Below are 17,858 nucleotides of genomic sequence, written 5' to 3' on the forward strand. Positions count from 1 at the left end.
ACCTGCATTCTCTCTCTCATCTGGATCATTTTAATAGCATCCTAACAAGTGTCTTAACATCCATTTTCTTTTCTCCAATCCATCCTGCACACTGATACCCAAAGTGATTTTTCTAAAATGAAAATCTGATGTTGGTCTTTTGCTTATCACAATGTCCAAACTCTCTAACTTCTATGATCTGATTCCCATCTACTTTTCCAGTCTTTTCTCTCACCTTTTCACTCACCCACCCTTACTCTACCACAATCTCCTTACACTCTATCATTTATTTTTAACTACTTTAGACTCCTAAAACTTGCCATGCTGTTTTATGCACGTGTTTCTTTTTTTCTGCTCCTCTTGAAGGGCCTTCACCTTTTGCCCTCATAGCAACGCAAACAGCTACCCATTTCTATTTACAAATTCAGTTCAAGTCCTCCTAATATCAACTCCCAGTCCTCAGCTTTTTCAAGAAACAACTGACTATTCCTTCCTTGGTGCCTGTACAGATTTCTATTATAGGATCCATAACTTTATTATATTTACTTACTTAAGGTACGCTTATTAGACTGTAGGCTCTTTGGGAGCAGGAACCTAGTCTTATTTATCAATGTTTCCTTAGTAACAAACATAATGATTGGCATATCACAGACACCTGAAAAGTTTTTAATCAATGAATGAATAAATAATGTATTATTTAGGTTAAATTTTTTTCACTGCCTAGATTAAAAGCTACAGTCTAGGGGCCGGCCCGGTGGTGCAAGTGGTTAAGTGCGCGCGCTCCGCTGCGGCGGCCCGGGGTTCGCTGGTTCGGATCCCGGGCGCGCACCGACGCACTGCTTGGTAAGCCATGCTGTGGAGGCGTCCCATATAAAGTGGAGGAAGATAGGCACAGATGTTAGCCCAGGGCCGTCTTCCTCGGCAAAAAAAGAGGAGGATTGGCGGATGTTAGCTCAGGGCTGATCTCCTCACAAAAAAAAAAAAAAAAAAAAAAAAGAAGAAAAAAGCTACAGTCTATCGTCAGTTATTGAGTTCTATCATTTATTTTCTTGAAACGTCTGATTCACTCCACAATCACCATCCTATTTTATGTCCTCATCCTGCATTTTACTGCCAGGCTAATTTTGCAAAAGTCCACATCATCATATAACAGCCCCATTCATGAACTTATAGTGAATACTATTTTAAATCCAAATGCCTCCATTTACCTTTCATGGCTCTCCATAAACTGGCCCCACTTTACCCACCCAATTTCAACTCTTCATCTGGCCAATTTCTTTATCATACCTTGAGTCTGGTACACAAATCCTTACCTTTTTCTTTGTCCAAATTGTTACATTCTACATTCACACCTCATTCTTCCCTAATCCAATTAAATATTAACCATCCTTCATGGGTCCATCAGTCTGATTTTTTCCATCAAAACTGTACCTGAATGCTCCATCCTCTCTTTTTTAACCATATACTATGGCAAACACATTCACTACCAGTCATTATCAGCACTTCATTCTTTTTGTTTTTAAGAATGTTACGTTTTCTCTCCCCAAGTGGACTACCACCTCCTTCAGGTAAATCTCATATATTATATCTTATTGTATTTCCTTTTAGATCCCTGACAGTTCTCAGTTACTGTGATAGCTAGGAAGTCATCATGGTAGTGTTTTTAAAACTTTTTTTAAAGAGTAGGAACACCCTCTCTTTAAATTAAGTCTTATGTTGCAGCCCAATAAGGAAAAGAGATAAAAGGAGAGGGACTCGGACTGAAATGGGATGCAGGGTTCACAGTGCTGCCTGTCTGGCCTTCCCCTACTTGCTTAGCCACATGGTAGCCCCGGAGCACCTCTGCAGATCTTCTAGGGCTCCTTGGAATACAATTTGAAAACTATTGGGTTCAAGTTCCAGCTCTAACACTTACTGGCCATGTACCCTTGGGTAATCAAACTCTCTAAGTTTCAGTTTCCTAAGATAATGAATATGTATGAGAAAGGCTTTTGTAAACTTTAAAGCTTTCTATAAATTTCAGAAATTTACAACTTCACAAGCCATGAGCTAAAGTGGTTATATTATACAATCTCACCAGTTATATCACACAATAGTACCAACTGTGAACGCATTCTATATTTTAAAATCCGGCTTTATTTAAAATAAAATAAAGCATTCTAAATGTCATTCAAGTCTAGGAATCCCAGGTCCTCTGCCTTGTTTCTTATACTTGGAATTAACTTTCTAAACTCCATTTGGGGGGCAATAAAGTATAATGATTAAGAGTACACACTTTTGAGTTAGGCAGAGTTGGTTTGAAAGCCAGCTTTGCCACTAATTAGGTGTGTAAACTTGGGTAAATTATATAACCTCTCCAAGCCTTAATTTCCTCATCTCAAAAATGAAAACAGCACTACTGGCTTTTCAGTTGCTGCTAGATAAAGAAGATAATCTGAAAAACTGTTTAGCAAAGTATGAAACTCAGTAACAAATCAGTACGTTAACTCTTATTTTCCTTTTGGGAAGAGCTGTGGGAGAGTTGAAGCACTTTGTGTTAATATAGCATTCAATATTCTTCTTCCTTTTTGTTCTTGGGCATAGGGCCATAGCACCGAGAGCAAAATACAGTAAGTAACGTCTATAAATGAAAAAGCATAACACCTTTGACAACTCAGAGTGCCAAGTTATAAAACAGATGGCTTCTTTCCAGACATCCTATAACAATTAAATAGCATTTCTTTCCTGCTGGATTATTTTAATCTTCTTTAAAGCATAGATAATGTCTTGTACTTCTTAGTATACCCTTACAGTACACCTCAAAGTCAGCAAATAATCAATAAATGTTTATCAAATTAAATAGATTTCCTACAATCAGAAATTTACCATATAATGAATAACTGCAAAACAATTACCCCTTTTCAAATTGGAATGTTTGCTTCCTATCAGAAATAATACCGACCATGAGCTTTTTCTCATAAAAGTTGAAGTTTAAAGTTAAGTGTAATTTTAGGAAAGATGTTAATGAGATATAAAATCATTCTCAAATTGAAAAGGGAAACTTCACTATCTTTAAAATTATAAACATACACATATATGCAAGTCCTTAAAAGAATACTCCTTGCCATACAAAATTAAGTAACTGAGAAGAAAAGTGTTGGAGATACAAGAGTTAAACAAAACAAGGCAAGTGAACACTATGCAGTTGTTTTTAAAAAGGCAGAGGTATATGTACCAATATGGAAAGATGAAAGAAACATCTAGGTGAAAAGAGCAAGCTTCAGAAGAGTATGTGTGCTATGATTCCATTTGTGTGCATTTAAAGGTATACAAATGAATTTGTTTGAGTATAGAAAATTTTCCAAAGACTATTCAAGAATCCTAATCACATTCTGTAATGATATAATTAAGACAGAAAGCCAAATAAATATCAGTTTAATATTTTACAATGTGGAAACTGAAGTAATTTTTTAAAAGTGTTTTTTAAATGTAATATAAAAATGGTAGATTTAAACCTCCATGTGGTTCTAAGCCATCATCTAAGGGTTTTGATAGAGGTTGTCACAAACACTCTTTCTTAAATGCCCTATCAGTGAACTTTAAATGGAAGAAAAGTTCCTTGATTAGAAAGACAAAATATTTGCTTATATAGACAAAGGACATTAAAAAAAATTCCAAATGCTCAGTGTTCGTGTTACTTTAATTGACATGCACATTAAAAATTAACTGGAGAAATCATTGATTTATATTAACATTAAAAAGATATTTATTCCTATCACCTTTTGCTTTAATTAAATGTATCCAACCATATGAAGAACGAAGATACTTTTGAGGTTTTTATTACAAATGACTAAAGTGACTTTGGTAGAGTGACACCATAACCTGGTAGCTGCTTTCCCAACCTCTTAACAGCTAGCTACATGAAACATTAAGTTCTTGAATTTGAAACCAAGACAACAGGAAAAGCACCCTCCTCAACGATTCCCCCTAAATGGCTTTTTAGATAACTAGAATAGGTTTACATATATAAACTCTTTATTTAGATCAGAGAACATATGGTTTTCTCTTATGTTCAAAAGGGTCAAGATGATATCTATCATATTAAATTTCTGTATTAATATTAAATAATGTTTTCTAATCCAAGAACAATGGACCAAAAGACAGGTGTAGATACTAGTCCTGGCTCTACCACTTATTAGCTGAAAACCATGGGGAAGTCACTGAATGTCTCTGATCCCCAGTCTCCCCATCTACAAAATGAGACGGCTTGAATAGATTACCTCTAAGCTTCCTTTTCCAAGTGTGAAAGTCTTACTATGACAGTGAAAAATATCAAGTGAAGACATTTTTACTTGCTGATTCTTAATTGCTATATGATAGCAAAGAATGTTAAGGAACAGTTAAATTTCATATAGAATTATTAAAATTATGTATGACCCCTACCGGAGGTTATTAAAAGAGAACCATACTATTTCCTTTAAGGTTTCCACTCACAAACCTTTATCTGTAGGGCTGAACTTTTTATTTGGCATAAAATACGTATTTCAGATTAACTATCTTTTTGTGGTGTTATGTGGAGAATTGACCAAGCACTCTCTCATTTAAATACAATTTTATTCTCTTTGAAAAATTCTGAAATATAGCCTTAGTTAGATGACTTTCATAGTAGTAGTACAATTTTCTTGGTCCATGTTGGTTTCTTTCTTAAGCTAATAATCTAAAGATGTTTACCTTTGGCAGCATGGGAGTATCCCTTTTCTTCTTCTTTTCTGAATTAGGGTCATCTAATAAGTCTGGCTCAAAGGTATAAAGTTCAGTAAGCTCATTCATGGTAAAATGACGCTCGACCTGCTGCTGATCGACAACTCGAAAAGACAGTGACTGCTTAGTTACCTGCCGATCATAAATCTTATCTTCCATGGTTCCCTTCGTAAAAAAAAAAAAAAAGGAACAATATACAAATAAATAAATTTTGTAAACATGAAACTTAAAGAGAAATATAGTTATTGGTTAATACAAAATGGCAAAACTTCATTGCAATATACTGCCATAAAGCAAATTTTATTAGCAATGCTGCTTAATTCATGAGAGATTTCACCTGTTCTGCATAGTTTACCTGGACAAAACAGAAAACTACATTACTGATAATCATTCTATATTATCTGACCAATACGGATTCATGTGTTGCTTTATATATTTCTTTACTTGGTGGAAGTAAGAGAGCAGTCAGATACCAAGATAAACAGAAATAAAGGAGTACAGGCATACCTTGTTTTATTGCACTTCACTTTATCACTCTTCGTAGATATTGCATTTTTTTACAAATTGAAGGTTCGTGGCAAACCTGTGTCAAGCAAGTCTATTCGCGCAATTTTTCCAACAGCGTGTGCTCACTTCATGTCTCTGTGTCACATTTTGGTAATTCTCACAATATTTCAAGGTTTTTCATTACTATTATATTTGTTATGGTGATCTGTGATCAGTGATCTTTGATGTTACTATTGTAACTGTTTTGAGGAGCCACGAAGAGCGTCCACGTAAGACGGCAAACAATCGATAAATGTTGTTTGTGTTCTTACTGCTCCACCAACCAGCTGTTCCCGTCTCTATCCCTCTCCTTGGGCCTCCCTATTCCCTGAGACACAACAATATTGAAATTACACCAATTAATAACCCTACAGTGGCCTCTAGGTGTTCAAGTGAAAGACAGAGTTGCATGTCTCTCACTTTAAATCAAAAGCTAGAAATGATTAAACTTAAGTGAGGAAGGCATGTTGAAAGCCGAGATAGGACAAAGGCTAGGCCTCTTGCACCAAACAGTTAGCCAAGTTGTGAATGTAAAGGAAAAGTTCTTGAAGGAAATTAAAAGTGCCACTCCAGTGAACACAAGAATGATAAGAAAGCAAAACAGCCTTATGGCTGATACGGAAAAAGTTTTAGTGGTCTAGACAGAAGATCAAACCAGCCACAACATTCCCTTAAGCCAAAGCCTAATCCACAGCAAGGCCCTAACTCTCCTCAATTCTGTGAAGGCTGAGAGGGGTGAGGAAGCTGCAGAAGAAAAGTTTGAAGCTAGCATAGGTTGGTTCATGAGATTTAAGGAAAAAAGCCATCTCTATAACATAAAAGTGCAAGGTGAAGCAGCAAGTGCTGATATAGAAGCCGCAGCAAGTTACCCAGAAGAGCTAGCTAGCTAAGACAATTAATGAAGGTGGCTACACTAAACAACAGATTTTCAATATAGATGAAACAGTCTTCTATTGGAAGAAGACGCCATCTAGGACTTCCATAGCTAGAGAGAAGTGAATGCCTGGCTTCAAAGCTTCTAAGGACAGGCTGACCCTCTTGTTAGGGGCTAATGCAGCTGGTGACTTTAAGTTGAAGCCAATGCTCATTTATCATTCAGAAAATCCTAGGGCCCTTAAGAATTATGCTAAATCTACTCTGCCTATGCTCCATAAACGGAACAATGAAGCCTGGATGACAGCACATCTGTTTACAACATAGTTTACTGAAATATTTTAAGCCCACTGTTGAGACCTACTGCTCAGAAAAAAAGATTCCTTTCAAAATATTAGTGCTCACTGACAATGCACCTGGTCACCCAAGAGCTCTGATGGAGACAACGAGATCAATGTTATTTTCATGCCTGCTAACACAACATCCATTCTACAGCCCATGGAGCAAGGAGTAATTTCAATTTTCAAGTCTTAAACGTATTATTTAAGAAATACATACTGGGGCTGGCCCGTGGCTTAGTGGTTAAGTGCGCATGCTCCGCTACTGGCGGCCCGGGTTCAGATCCTGGGCACGCACCGACGCGCCGCTTCTCCAGCCATGCTGAGGTGTCGTCCCACATACAGCAACTAGAAGGATGTGCAACTACGACATACAACTATCTACTGGGGCTTTGGGGCGAAAAAGTGGAAAAAAAAAAAAGGAGGACGATTGGCAATAGATGTTAGCTCAGGGCCAGTCTTCCTCAGCAAAAAGAGGAGGATTGGCATGGATGTTAGCTCAGGGCTGATCTTCCTCAAAGAGAAAAAAAAATACATTTTGTAAGGCTATAGCTGCCACAGACAGTGACTCCTCTGATGGATCTGGGCAAAGTAAATTGCAAACCTTCTGGAAAGGATTCACCATTCTATATGCCATTAAGGACATTTTTGATTCATGGGAAGAGGTCAAAATATCAACACTAACAGGAGTTTGGAAGAAGTTGATTCCAACCCTCCTGGATGACTTTGGGAGGTTTATGATTTCAGTGGAGAAAGTAACTGCAGATGTGGTGGAAAGAGCAAGAGAACGATGATTAGAAGTGGAGGCTGAAGATATGACTGAATTGCTGCAATCTCATGATAAATCTTTAAACTACTGAGGAGTTGCTTCTTATGGAGGAGCAAAGGAAGTTGTTTCTTGAGATGGAATCTACTCCTGATGAAGATGCTGTGATTGTTGAAATGACAACAAAGGATTTAGAATATTACATAAACTTGGTTGATAAAGCAGGGTTTGAGAGGATTGACTACAATTTTGAAAGAAGTTCTACTGTGGCTAAAGTGCTGTCAAACGGCATCACGTGCTACAGAGAAATCATTCGTAAAAGGAAGAGTCCATCGATGCGGCAAACTTCATTGTTGTCTTATTTTAAGAAAATACCACAGCCACCCCAACCTTCAGCAACCACCACCCTGATCAGTCAGCAGCCATCAACATGGAGGCAAGACCCTCCACCAGCAAAAAGACTATGACTCACTGAAGGCTCAGATGATGACTAGCATTTTTTAGTAATGAAGTATTTTTAATGAAGGTATGTACATTGCTTTTTTAGACATAATGCTATTGCACACTTAACAGACTACAGTATTGTGTAAACATAACTTTTGTATGCACTGGGTAACCAAAAAATTCATGTGACTCGCTTTATTGTGGGATTCACTTTATTGTAGTGGTCTGGAACTGAACCTGCAATATCTCCGAGGTATGCCTGTACATGAAGTAAGATTTTAGGGGATTACTGAAGTAAGAATGCAAGAGAGCAGTTTAATTCCATTTCAGTGGAACAGAATAAGCTCTCAACAATCACTATAACTCCCGTTATATCACATCTTACTTTCTATAATTTCAGGACAGAAAATTAATAATTAAAATGCCATATTTACTACATATATATATACACCATTCTAAACTAGAATGTAAAGGAGCTCTTAATTTAAATAATAGGAAAGGATTTACAGTGTAGTTTACCAATTATATTATGTACTAAAGACATACAAACAAGCAAGGATCTACCAATAAAACCCATTCCCTGGTTGAGAAGCCCAAATTTGGAGGCAGGTGGAGAGTATAGCATCTAATCCCAAAGCAGATGTACCAGTTCAAAGGGCAACTTGATTCTATAAACCTATATTACCTTCAACTGCATCCACTTCTTTGATTTCATTTATTTTTCTTAAATTTCAGTCTGTCTGTTTTTTAATACCTGAGTTTATATTTAAATGAAATGACTAATTTCTTGCCTATATTTGTAATGATTCTTTGTTATTATAGTAAGTTAACTTTTTCTTCCTATTTACCCACATTCCTCAAATTAAGAGAATATCTGATGGCCACTAAAAACAATGATCATTTGACCTCTACATTTATAAGAAAATTAGATTTAGTTACTGGCTTTTCTATGTATGCTAAGTAAAAGAACTATAAATGTTTAACTTTCCTGAACTAACAAGAAAATGCTAAATCTGTTTACCCATGCAAATCCATCTCAATCTGAGAAAGCTGACATTATAGACATGGACAAACTACAAAACAGAAAATAATGAGAGGCCAAAATTGACTTCTGCTGCTTTATGCATAAGAATGATGTTTTCAACACTGTTTGCATCTCTGTAACATATATGTGTTCTACACTCCAAAAATATTACCAGTTTCACCCAACCTTTCAATATGAAAAAGAGAATATAAATTATAAACATACCTGAGCTAAGAACCTATATACATACACAGGTTTAGTCTGTCCAAAGCGATAAACTCTGAATATACTCTGGATGTCATAAGATGGATTCCAAGAAGCATCAAATATAATGACTCGATTAGCAGCTACTAGGTTAATTCCAAGAGATCCTGCTTTGGTAGAAATGATAAACAATCGTCCTCTGAAAATGAAAATATAGAATACATGTTTTTAGCAATGAGTGTTTCAAAGATATTTTAATTACGATATGACTTTTTAATCCTACCTTTGATGTAAATCAAAGGTAGTTTTCTGAACAATCATGAATTCAGAGAATTGATTTCTCACTTACTGAAGAAAACAAGACATGTCCAAGGAGTCAGGTTGATGATTTATATGCCCAGGAAGAATCTTATTGCTGGAAAATGAACTAGTCTGATTTAGGAATAAAGATAAATACGGAAATCACATGTTTACAATGTATTCAAGGTATTTACAGATTTCTAAGTAAATGTAGAAAATTTATGTATAACTCCAAAGTCTATATTGTGTTTGGTACTGTTATGAGCACTAAGTACATCAAAACGAAGGACAGTGCCCAAGGAGCTGACTATAGCAGGGGTGACTGATATGCAATTACAATACAGCGTAATGAATGTAAGAAGTGAAGTTAGATAGATACGAGGTACCGAGGTAGCTAAAATAGGATAAAGAGGACAGAGGACTCCAGGAAGGATGTGTTCAAGAAAAAAAAAGAACAAGAAACTGACAGATAACCTTCTATATTGGAACATAAGTATATTTCTGTAGGAGAATTTGGGAATGAAATTGTGATAGAATTTGGGAATGAATTTGTGATATTCATAGAAAACTAAGCAAATGGTAAAAACAAACCATTACTTCAACAAAAATAAACAGGTGCACAAAAAGGGAAAGGTAATCATAGTATTTTAAATGGCTTAAGTGCGAATATTTACATAGTCACAATAAAGCAAATACTCCAAACTGATTTAGGCAAATATTATGAAAAAATATATTGGGAAAATGAATGAGAAAAAGCGTATGTGCATGTTGGTAAATTTCAACCTTAGATTGTACAAAGGATATAGGTTAAGTAAATATCACAACAATTGGGCCGGCCTGGTGGCTTAGCGGTTAAGTGCGCGCGCTCCGCTACTGGCAGCCCGGGTTCGGATCCCAGGCACGCACCGATGCACCACTTCTCCGGCCACGCTGAGGGCGCATCCCACATACAGCAACTAGAAGGATGTGCAACTATGACATACAACTATCTACTGGGGCTTTGGGGAAGAAAAAAAGGAGGAGGATGGGCAATAGATGTTAGCTCAGAGCCGGTCTTCCTCAGCAAAAAGAGGAGGATTAGCACAGATGTTAGCTCAGGGCTGATCTCCCTCACCAAAAAAAAAAAAAAAAAAAACCCAGAAGAATTGCCAAGAGTTGAAATTGGTTACCTGTAGAGAGTAGAAATCATGGGCAGGAAGATGTTGGTCAGGGGACTGGTTTTTATTTTAAGCCTTGTAAAACTATTTGTTTTTTAAAAATATGTAAATATATTACTTTGATGTAAATCAAAAATTAACTTAAAAAGATTACATATAACATTTTTTGAAAATATAAACAAGTTTAAAGAAAAGAAACTCCTCAGTTCCACCCCCCAGAAACAACCTCCTTTCAAATCATGGTACATTTCCAATAGATTTTTTTTCTAAGCACATAAATTTTTGGTTTTACATAGACAAGATAATATCTGTATATATAAGAATTTATATTATTATTATTATATATATATTATATATATATATTATTATTATAAGAATTTCCTCAAGTTTCTTAGTAAACATCATGCTTGGTAGCTGCATAATATTACACTGGATGACCACATAATTTGTTTACTGTTGGCAACTTAGAGTGAGAAAACCCTTGGAATATAATAAGCTCCCAACAATCTCGACAAAATGCCTTTATCTGCCAAGCTTTACTTTCTATAATTTCATGACAGAAAATTAATAACTAAAATGCCATACCCATTACATATATAGTATTATAAATGAAAACGCAAAGAATCTCAAAATTTAAATAACAAGGAAGGGCTTAAAATTAAGAAAAATCCTGATACAAAATGAACAGAGGTACTAAATTCAAGTTTTATATCAATTTGGAATTACAACATGTCTAGGAATATAAGCTATAGAAATGATCAGAAATGCAAGAAAATATATTCATCAGTTATTTATAAGAGCATAAAGTTGAAAATAATATGTACAACACAGAGGACTAAATTACACTCTGACTATTCAACAGGTTACATTACCATTAAAAATTTACAATATTATGTTAGGTGAAAAAAAGCAGGATATAGAACCTTATTAAATATAAATGCAACTGCATTAAAAAACAAAACATGTACATACATACCATGTTAACAGTGGTTATCTCTGGTCACTGGGATTACGATAATTATTTTCTTCTTTATACTTGTCTATAATACATACTCATTACAGAGCACAAACAGTGCTTTCTTTAATTAGTGGATGTATTTAAGAGTTTATGGGTAAATGCCTGCTCCAAAATTACTCCAGTTGTTTACATCTATTCCACACCAGCAAAAGGATCAAGCATATAGAATGGTATAAACCATGCAGGTTAAAAAAAACACACACACAAACAGGAAGCCTTGTAGAGAACTTCAAAACTCTTTGATATCTATCCACTAATGAAGAGCTGAACAGGTTTAATAAACATGTTTATGAAACCACTACGCATTCCAAGTACTGAGCTAGACTAGGAATACAAAAGATGAAAAAATAGCTGGTCACTGCACTAAAGGAGACCACCAACTACTAGACAATAGATATATAAACAATTGTAATCCAATCTAATTTGCAATAATAAAGATATTTATTTACAAGGTATAGATGTGATCAACAGCATATTTTAGCTTTGAAAAGCATACAAGTGGGAAGCAAAATTATTTAATTTTGCCCCCAGAAGAAAAATGAACAAAGAAATAGACAGAGTCAAGTGACTGAACTGGTATTAAGAATTATTTTTCAACTATTTAATCTCTAATATTATTCAATTTGGAATATGTAAGTCCATAATGAGATAAGCTAACCAAAATATTTTTAGATTTTCTTAACACTAAACATTAGTATTAAAGTATACACTCAAAACAAACAGAATTAAAATATGAACCATTATTTGAATACTGCTGCTACAAACCTTCTTGTATATGACTTTTGGTAAAAATATGCAAGCATTTCTGTTAGGTATATACCTAAGAGCAGAACTGGTGGGTCACAGGGTATGAATATGGCACTGTTAAAGCTGCACAAATAGGGGCTGGCCCGGTGGTGTAGCAGTTAGGTTCGCACGCTCTGCTTCGGTGGCCCGGGGTTCGTGGGTTTGGATTCCGGGCACCAACGGGTGCACGGCTTATCAAGCCATGGTGTGGTGGTGTCCCATATGAAGTAGAGGAAGATGGATAAAGTAGAGGAAGATGGGCACATATGTTAGCCCAGGGCAAATCTTCCTCAGCAAAAAGAGGATGATTGGCATCAGATGTTAGCTCAGGGCTGATCTTCCTCAAATAAATAAATAAATAAATAAATAAATAAATAAATAATAAATAAATAAATAAATAAATAAATAAATAAATAAATAAAGCTGCGCAAATAGTTCTCCAAAGTGGTTATTCCAATTTACATTCTCACCTGCAGTATATAAGAGTTCCAGTTGTTTCAGACCCTTGACAACTCATGGTATTGCCTTTTTTATTATACCTTTAAAAAATAGATTAAGGTTCACAAGAATTTGCAACAGTAGTACAGAGAGTTCCTGTGTACCCTTCATCCAGCTGTCCCCAATGGTAATAACTTACATAACTACAGTACATTGTCAAAACCAGGAAATTGAGGTTGGTACAATACTATGAACTCAGGCACAGAGCTTATCTGCGTTTCACCAGTTTTTATATGTATGTTTTTTGTTTGGTGGATAGCTCTATGAAATTTTATCAAGTATGTAGATTCATGTAACTTTACCACAAGCAGGACACAGAACTGTTCCATCACCACAAAAACACCTCTTTTGTGTTATCCCTTAGAATTTTCACTCTCCCCGTAACCCTAATCTTTTCTCTATCACTATAATTTTGCCACATCAAGAAAGCCATATGAATGGAATCATACAGTATGTAACCTTCTGAGATTGGCATTTTTCATTCAGCATAATGCCCTTGAGATCCATCCAAGTTGTTGTATGGATCAGTATCAATAGTTCATTCCTTTTTATTGCTAAGCAGTATTCCACTATATGGATATATCACAATTTGTTTATCCATTTACATATTAAAGGACATTTGGGTTGTTTCCAGTTTTTGGCTATTACAAATAAAGCTGCTATGAACATCTGTGTATAGTGTGAAAATAAGTTTTCATTTCCCTGGCATAAATTTTCAAGAGTGTGAAGGCAGGGTAGTATGGGTATGTTTAATTGTTTAGTTTTTTTTTTTTAAAAACTACCAAATTGTTTTCCAGGAAGAGTGGCTGTGCCATTTTACATTCTCACCAGCATTGTGGAAGAGATCCAGTTTCTCTGCATCCTTACCAGCATTTGGTAGTGTCACTATTTTTTATTTTAGCCATTCTGATAGTTAAGAAGTGATATCTCACTGTGGTTTTAACTTATATTTCCCCATTGGCTAGCGATGTTGAACATCTTTTCACATGCTTATTTGCCACACACAGATCCTCTTCAGTGAAGTGTCAGTTTAAGTCCTTGGCTCATTTTGTAACTGAATACCATTTTTTTTCTGTTACATTTAGAGAATTCTTTATATATTCTAGATATGAGTCCTTTGTTTGATATGCTATTTGCAAATATTTTCTCCAAGTCTGTGGTATGTCTTTTCCTCTTCTTAACAGATTCTCTCCCAGACAAAAGTTTTTAATTTGGTTGTCTAATTACTGATTTTTTCTTTAATGGATTATATGCCTTTGGTGTCATGACTAAGACCTCTTTGCCTAACCTTAGCTCCTGAAAATTATCTTCTATGTTTTCTTAAACAAGTATAATGTTTTACATTTCGATTTATGATCCATTTTGACTTGATTTTTGAATAGGGGTGAGGCTTAGGTCAAGGTTCATTTTCAGCCTGTGAATATGCAATTGTTGCAATACCATTTGTTGAGAAGGCTGTCCTCCCTCCATTGAAACACTTGTGCACGTTTGTCAAAAACGTTTTTAACTTGCATTTCTCTGATGATTAATAAAGATGAGCAGCTTTTCGTATGTTTATTGGTCATTTGGATATTGTCTTTTGAAAAGTCCTTTTCAAGTTTTTTGTCTATCTTTCTATGGGGTTGTCTGGTTTATCCTACTGATTTTTAAGAATTCTTTATATATTCTGCTTAAGAGTCCTTTTTGGATCTGTGTGTTAAAAATAGCTTCTCCTATTTTCTGCCTTGCTTTTTCATTCTTAATGTGAAATGCCTTTGATAAATACAAGTTCTTAATTTTAATGAAGTTCAACTTATCAATCTTTCCTTTTATGATTAGTACTTTGTGTGTCCTGTTTACGAAAATTTTCTTACTCCAAGATCAGAAAAATACTCTTTGCTGTTTCTAAAACCTTTATTGTTTTAGCTTTCACATTTATGTCTACAAACCACCTGGAATTAGTTATCAGGGAAATACAAATTAAGACTTTGAAGCCTTACCACTACATATCTATCACAATGACTTAAAAAAAACAGACACCATCAAGTGATGATGAAGATAGAGAACAACTGAAACACACATACACTACTTGTGGGAGCGAAAACTGGTACAACCATTTTGGAAAAATGTTTTGGCAGCATAAGCCGAAGCTGAATATACACATACCTATTACCCAGCAATCTTACTTCTAGGCATATACACAACAGAAGCACATATATATGTTTGCCAGAAGGCAGATACAACAATTCTTTAAAAAGTTTAATCTTTGGACTTCCACCTCTGGAAGGATCAAGTAAACATACCCCTATTCCTCACAATAAGTACAGCTAAAAACCCTGGACATTATATATAAAACAAACGAAAGAAGTCTCTGAAAAGTGAGAAGAAAGAGGCAGACTGGCTAGGGACCTTGGGACCTAAGGAACAACACGGCAGTGAGTTCCATAGGCTTTCTTTTGGCCTCACATATCCCACACTGAGTGCTGAAGAACCCAGCAACCTGAAAACGCCAGTGGGTGCCGTAAAAAAAATTTTCCAAGAAAATCCTGCTCTCTCTAGCCAAAGGACCAAAAAGGGGGCAGCCTAGCAAGATAGAAAACTTTAAAACAATAACTGCTCAACTCCAGTCAAACAGCATAGAAAAAATGTGGCACACTTCCACCCTTGCCACTAAAGGCTGAGTGGGGAGCCCAGACTTCTACCCTCATGTAGTTGTAACAAGGCACTGCCTGAGTGGTATCAGAGAAGTCTGAGTCAACAAGGTCCTCCCACCAACCCAGCAGCGTCAGTGAAGACCATGTAGGGAACCAGGACATCCACCACTACTCAGGGGTTACAAGGAAAACCCTCTCTTTCCCTATGGCAGTAGTATCAAAAGAGGCCTAGTGGAGAGTCAGGAATTACATCACCACCCAAATAGTAATGAGTTACCCCTGTAGTGTCCATGAAGGCCAATGGGGGAGAGGTTGTAAATAGGCAAGCCTAACCTTCCCAGCCAGGGTAGTATCAGCAGAAACCTAGTGAGCAGACTGAACTCCTTCCCTGATAATAATGAGGTGGGGCACCTCATGCCCGACCAGAACGTGTGTCAGAAGAGGTCTGCTATAACAGAATATTTAAATAAGATCCACACTCATGACATAATAACCAAAATGTCCAGTTTACATAGAAGATCTTTGCCATAATAAGAACCAGGAAAATCTCAAATTCAATGAGAAAAGATAATCAGCTGATATCTTTCAACACTAAGATGACATAAATGTTAGAATTTATGAGGTGGGGCACCTCATGCCCGACCAGAACGTGTGTCAGAAGAGGTCTGCTATAACAGAATATTTAAATAAGATCCACAGACTCATGACATAATAACCAAAATGTCCAGTTTACATAGAAGATCTTTGCCATAATAAGAACCAGGAAAATCTCAAATTCAATGAGAAAAGATAATCAGCTGATATCTTTCAACACTAAGATGACATAAATGTTAGAATTTATGAGGTGGGGCACCTCATGCCCGACCAGAACGTGTGTCAGAAGAGGTCTGCTATAACAGAATATTTAAATAAGATCCACAGACTCATGACATAATAACCAAAATGTCCAGTTTACATAGAATATCTTTGCCATAATAAGAACCAGGAAAATCTCAAATTCAATGAGAAAAGATAATCAGCTGATATCTTTCAACACTAAGATGACATAAATGTTAGAATTGTCTGACAAGGATTTAAAGAGTAACCATTATAAAAATGCTTCAATAAGCAATTATTAACACACTTGAGACAAATGAAAAAAAAAAGTCTCAGCAAAGAAACAGAAGTCACAAAGAAGAACCAAATAGAAATTGTAGAACTGAAAACTACAATAACAAAAAACTCAATAGATGGGCTCAATAGTAAAATGTAGAGAACAGAAGAGTCAATAAACTTTGAAACCAGAATAACAGAAATGACCCAATCTGAACAACAGATAGAAATCAAATGAAAAAAAAGATAACAGAGAATCAGGGACCTATAGAACTATAAAAAAAGATCTAATATTCTTGTCATCGAAGTCCTAAAAGGAGAGGAGAAAAGAAGAAGGGGCTCTAAAAGCATTCAAAGAAATATTGGCTGAAAATTACCAAAATTTAGTGCAAAACACAAACTAGAGATTCAAGAAGCTGAATGAACCACAAAGAGGGTAAACCCAAAGAAATCCATGCCAAGACACACCATAGTCAAACTACTGAAAACTAAGATAAAGAAAGAGTCTTACTGATAGGGGAAAAACAATTTGAAAAATAGCAAGTTTTTTTTTTTTTTAATTAAAACATATTTGACATATAACATTGTGTAAAATTAAGGTGTACAACATGTTAATTTGATACATTTATATATTGTAATATGATTGCCATTGTAGCGACAATTAGCACCTCTATCATGTTACACATAATTATCATTTCTTATAGTGGTTGGAATAATTAAGTTCCAGTCTCTTAGCAAGTTTGATGATTGTAATAAAATGTCTATATTTATTAATTAGTTCAGCCACTATGGACAACAACATGAAGGTTCTTCAAAAAATTAAAAACAGATCTACCATATGATCCAGCAATTCCACTTCTAGGTATATACACAAAAGAAATGAAAACAGGATGTCAAAAAGAGACATGCACTCCCATGTTTATTGAAGCATTATTCACAACAGCCAAGATAGGGAAACAACCTAAGTACCCACCAACGGATGACTGGATAAAGATGTGGTGTATACATCCAATGGAATATTATTCTGCCCTGAAAAAGGACATCCAGCCATATGTGACAACATGGATGGACCTTAAGCACATTATGCTAAGTGAGGTAAGTCAGACAGAGAAAGACAAATACTGTTTGGTATTATTTATATGTGGAATCTAAAAAAGCCAAACTTGTAAAAATAGGTTTTTCATAAGAAATCATGGAGGCCAGAAGCAAGTGGCACAACATTTTTCAAGTACTGAAAGAAGAGAACCGACACCCCAGAATTCTATATCCAGCTAAAATGTTCTTCAAAAATGAAGGGGAAATCAAGAAATTCTCAGATGAAGGTACTCTCACAGAATCTGCTGCCAGCAGACCTCCCCTAAAGGAAGTTTTCTAAAAAGAAAGGAAATGATAAAAGAAGGAATATTAAAACATTAGGAAGGAAGAAAAAACAATGAAAAGAACAAAAACTATGAGTGAAT

At 35.5% G+C, this 17,858-nt stretch overlaps 1 protein-coding gene across 1 annotated transcript in view; it reads right to left on the reverse strand.

Moving 5' to 3' along the window:
• Positions 1–17,858, reverse strand: part of LOC131401163 (transcriptional regulator ATRX-like) — an 81,040-nt gene that overhangs the window by 28,415 nt on the left and 34,767 nt on the right. Inside the window, exons 4-5 of the mRNA XM_058536226.1 lie at positions 8,936–9,113; positions 4,690–4,884 (exon numbers count right to left, since the gene is read on the reverse strand). Coding sequence (XP_058392209.1) covers positions 4,690–4,884; positions 8,936–9,113 — 373 coding nt within the window. The remainder of the gene's footprint in view (positions 1–4,689; positions 4,885–8,935; positions 9,114–17,858) is intronic.

Source organism: Diceros bicornis, chromosome X, assembly GCF_020826845.1.
Source record: "Diceros bicornis minor isolate mBicDic1 chromosome X, mDicBic1.mat.cur, whole genome shotgun sequence".
In the NCBI taxonomy this organism is placed as follows: Eukaryota; Metazoa; Chordata; class Mammalia; order Perissodactyla; family Rhinocerotidae; genus Diceros; species Diceros bicornis.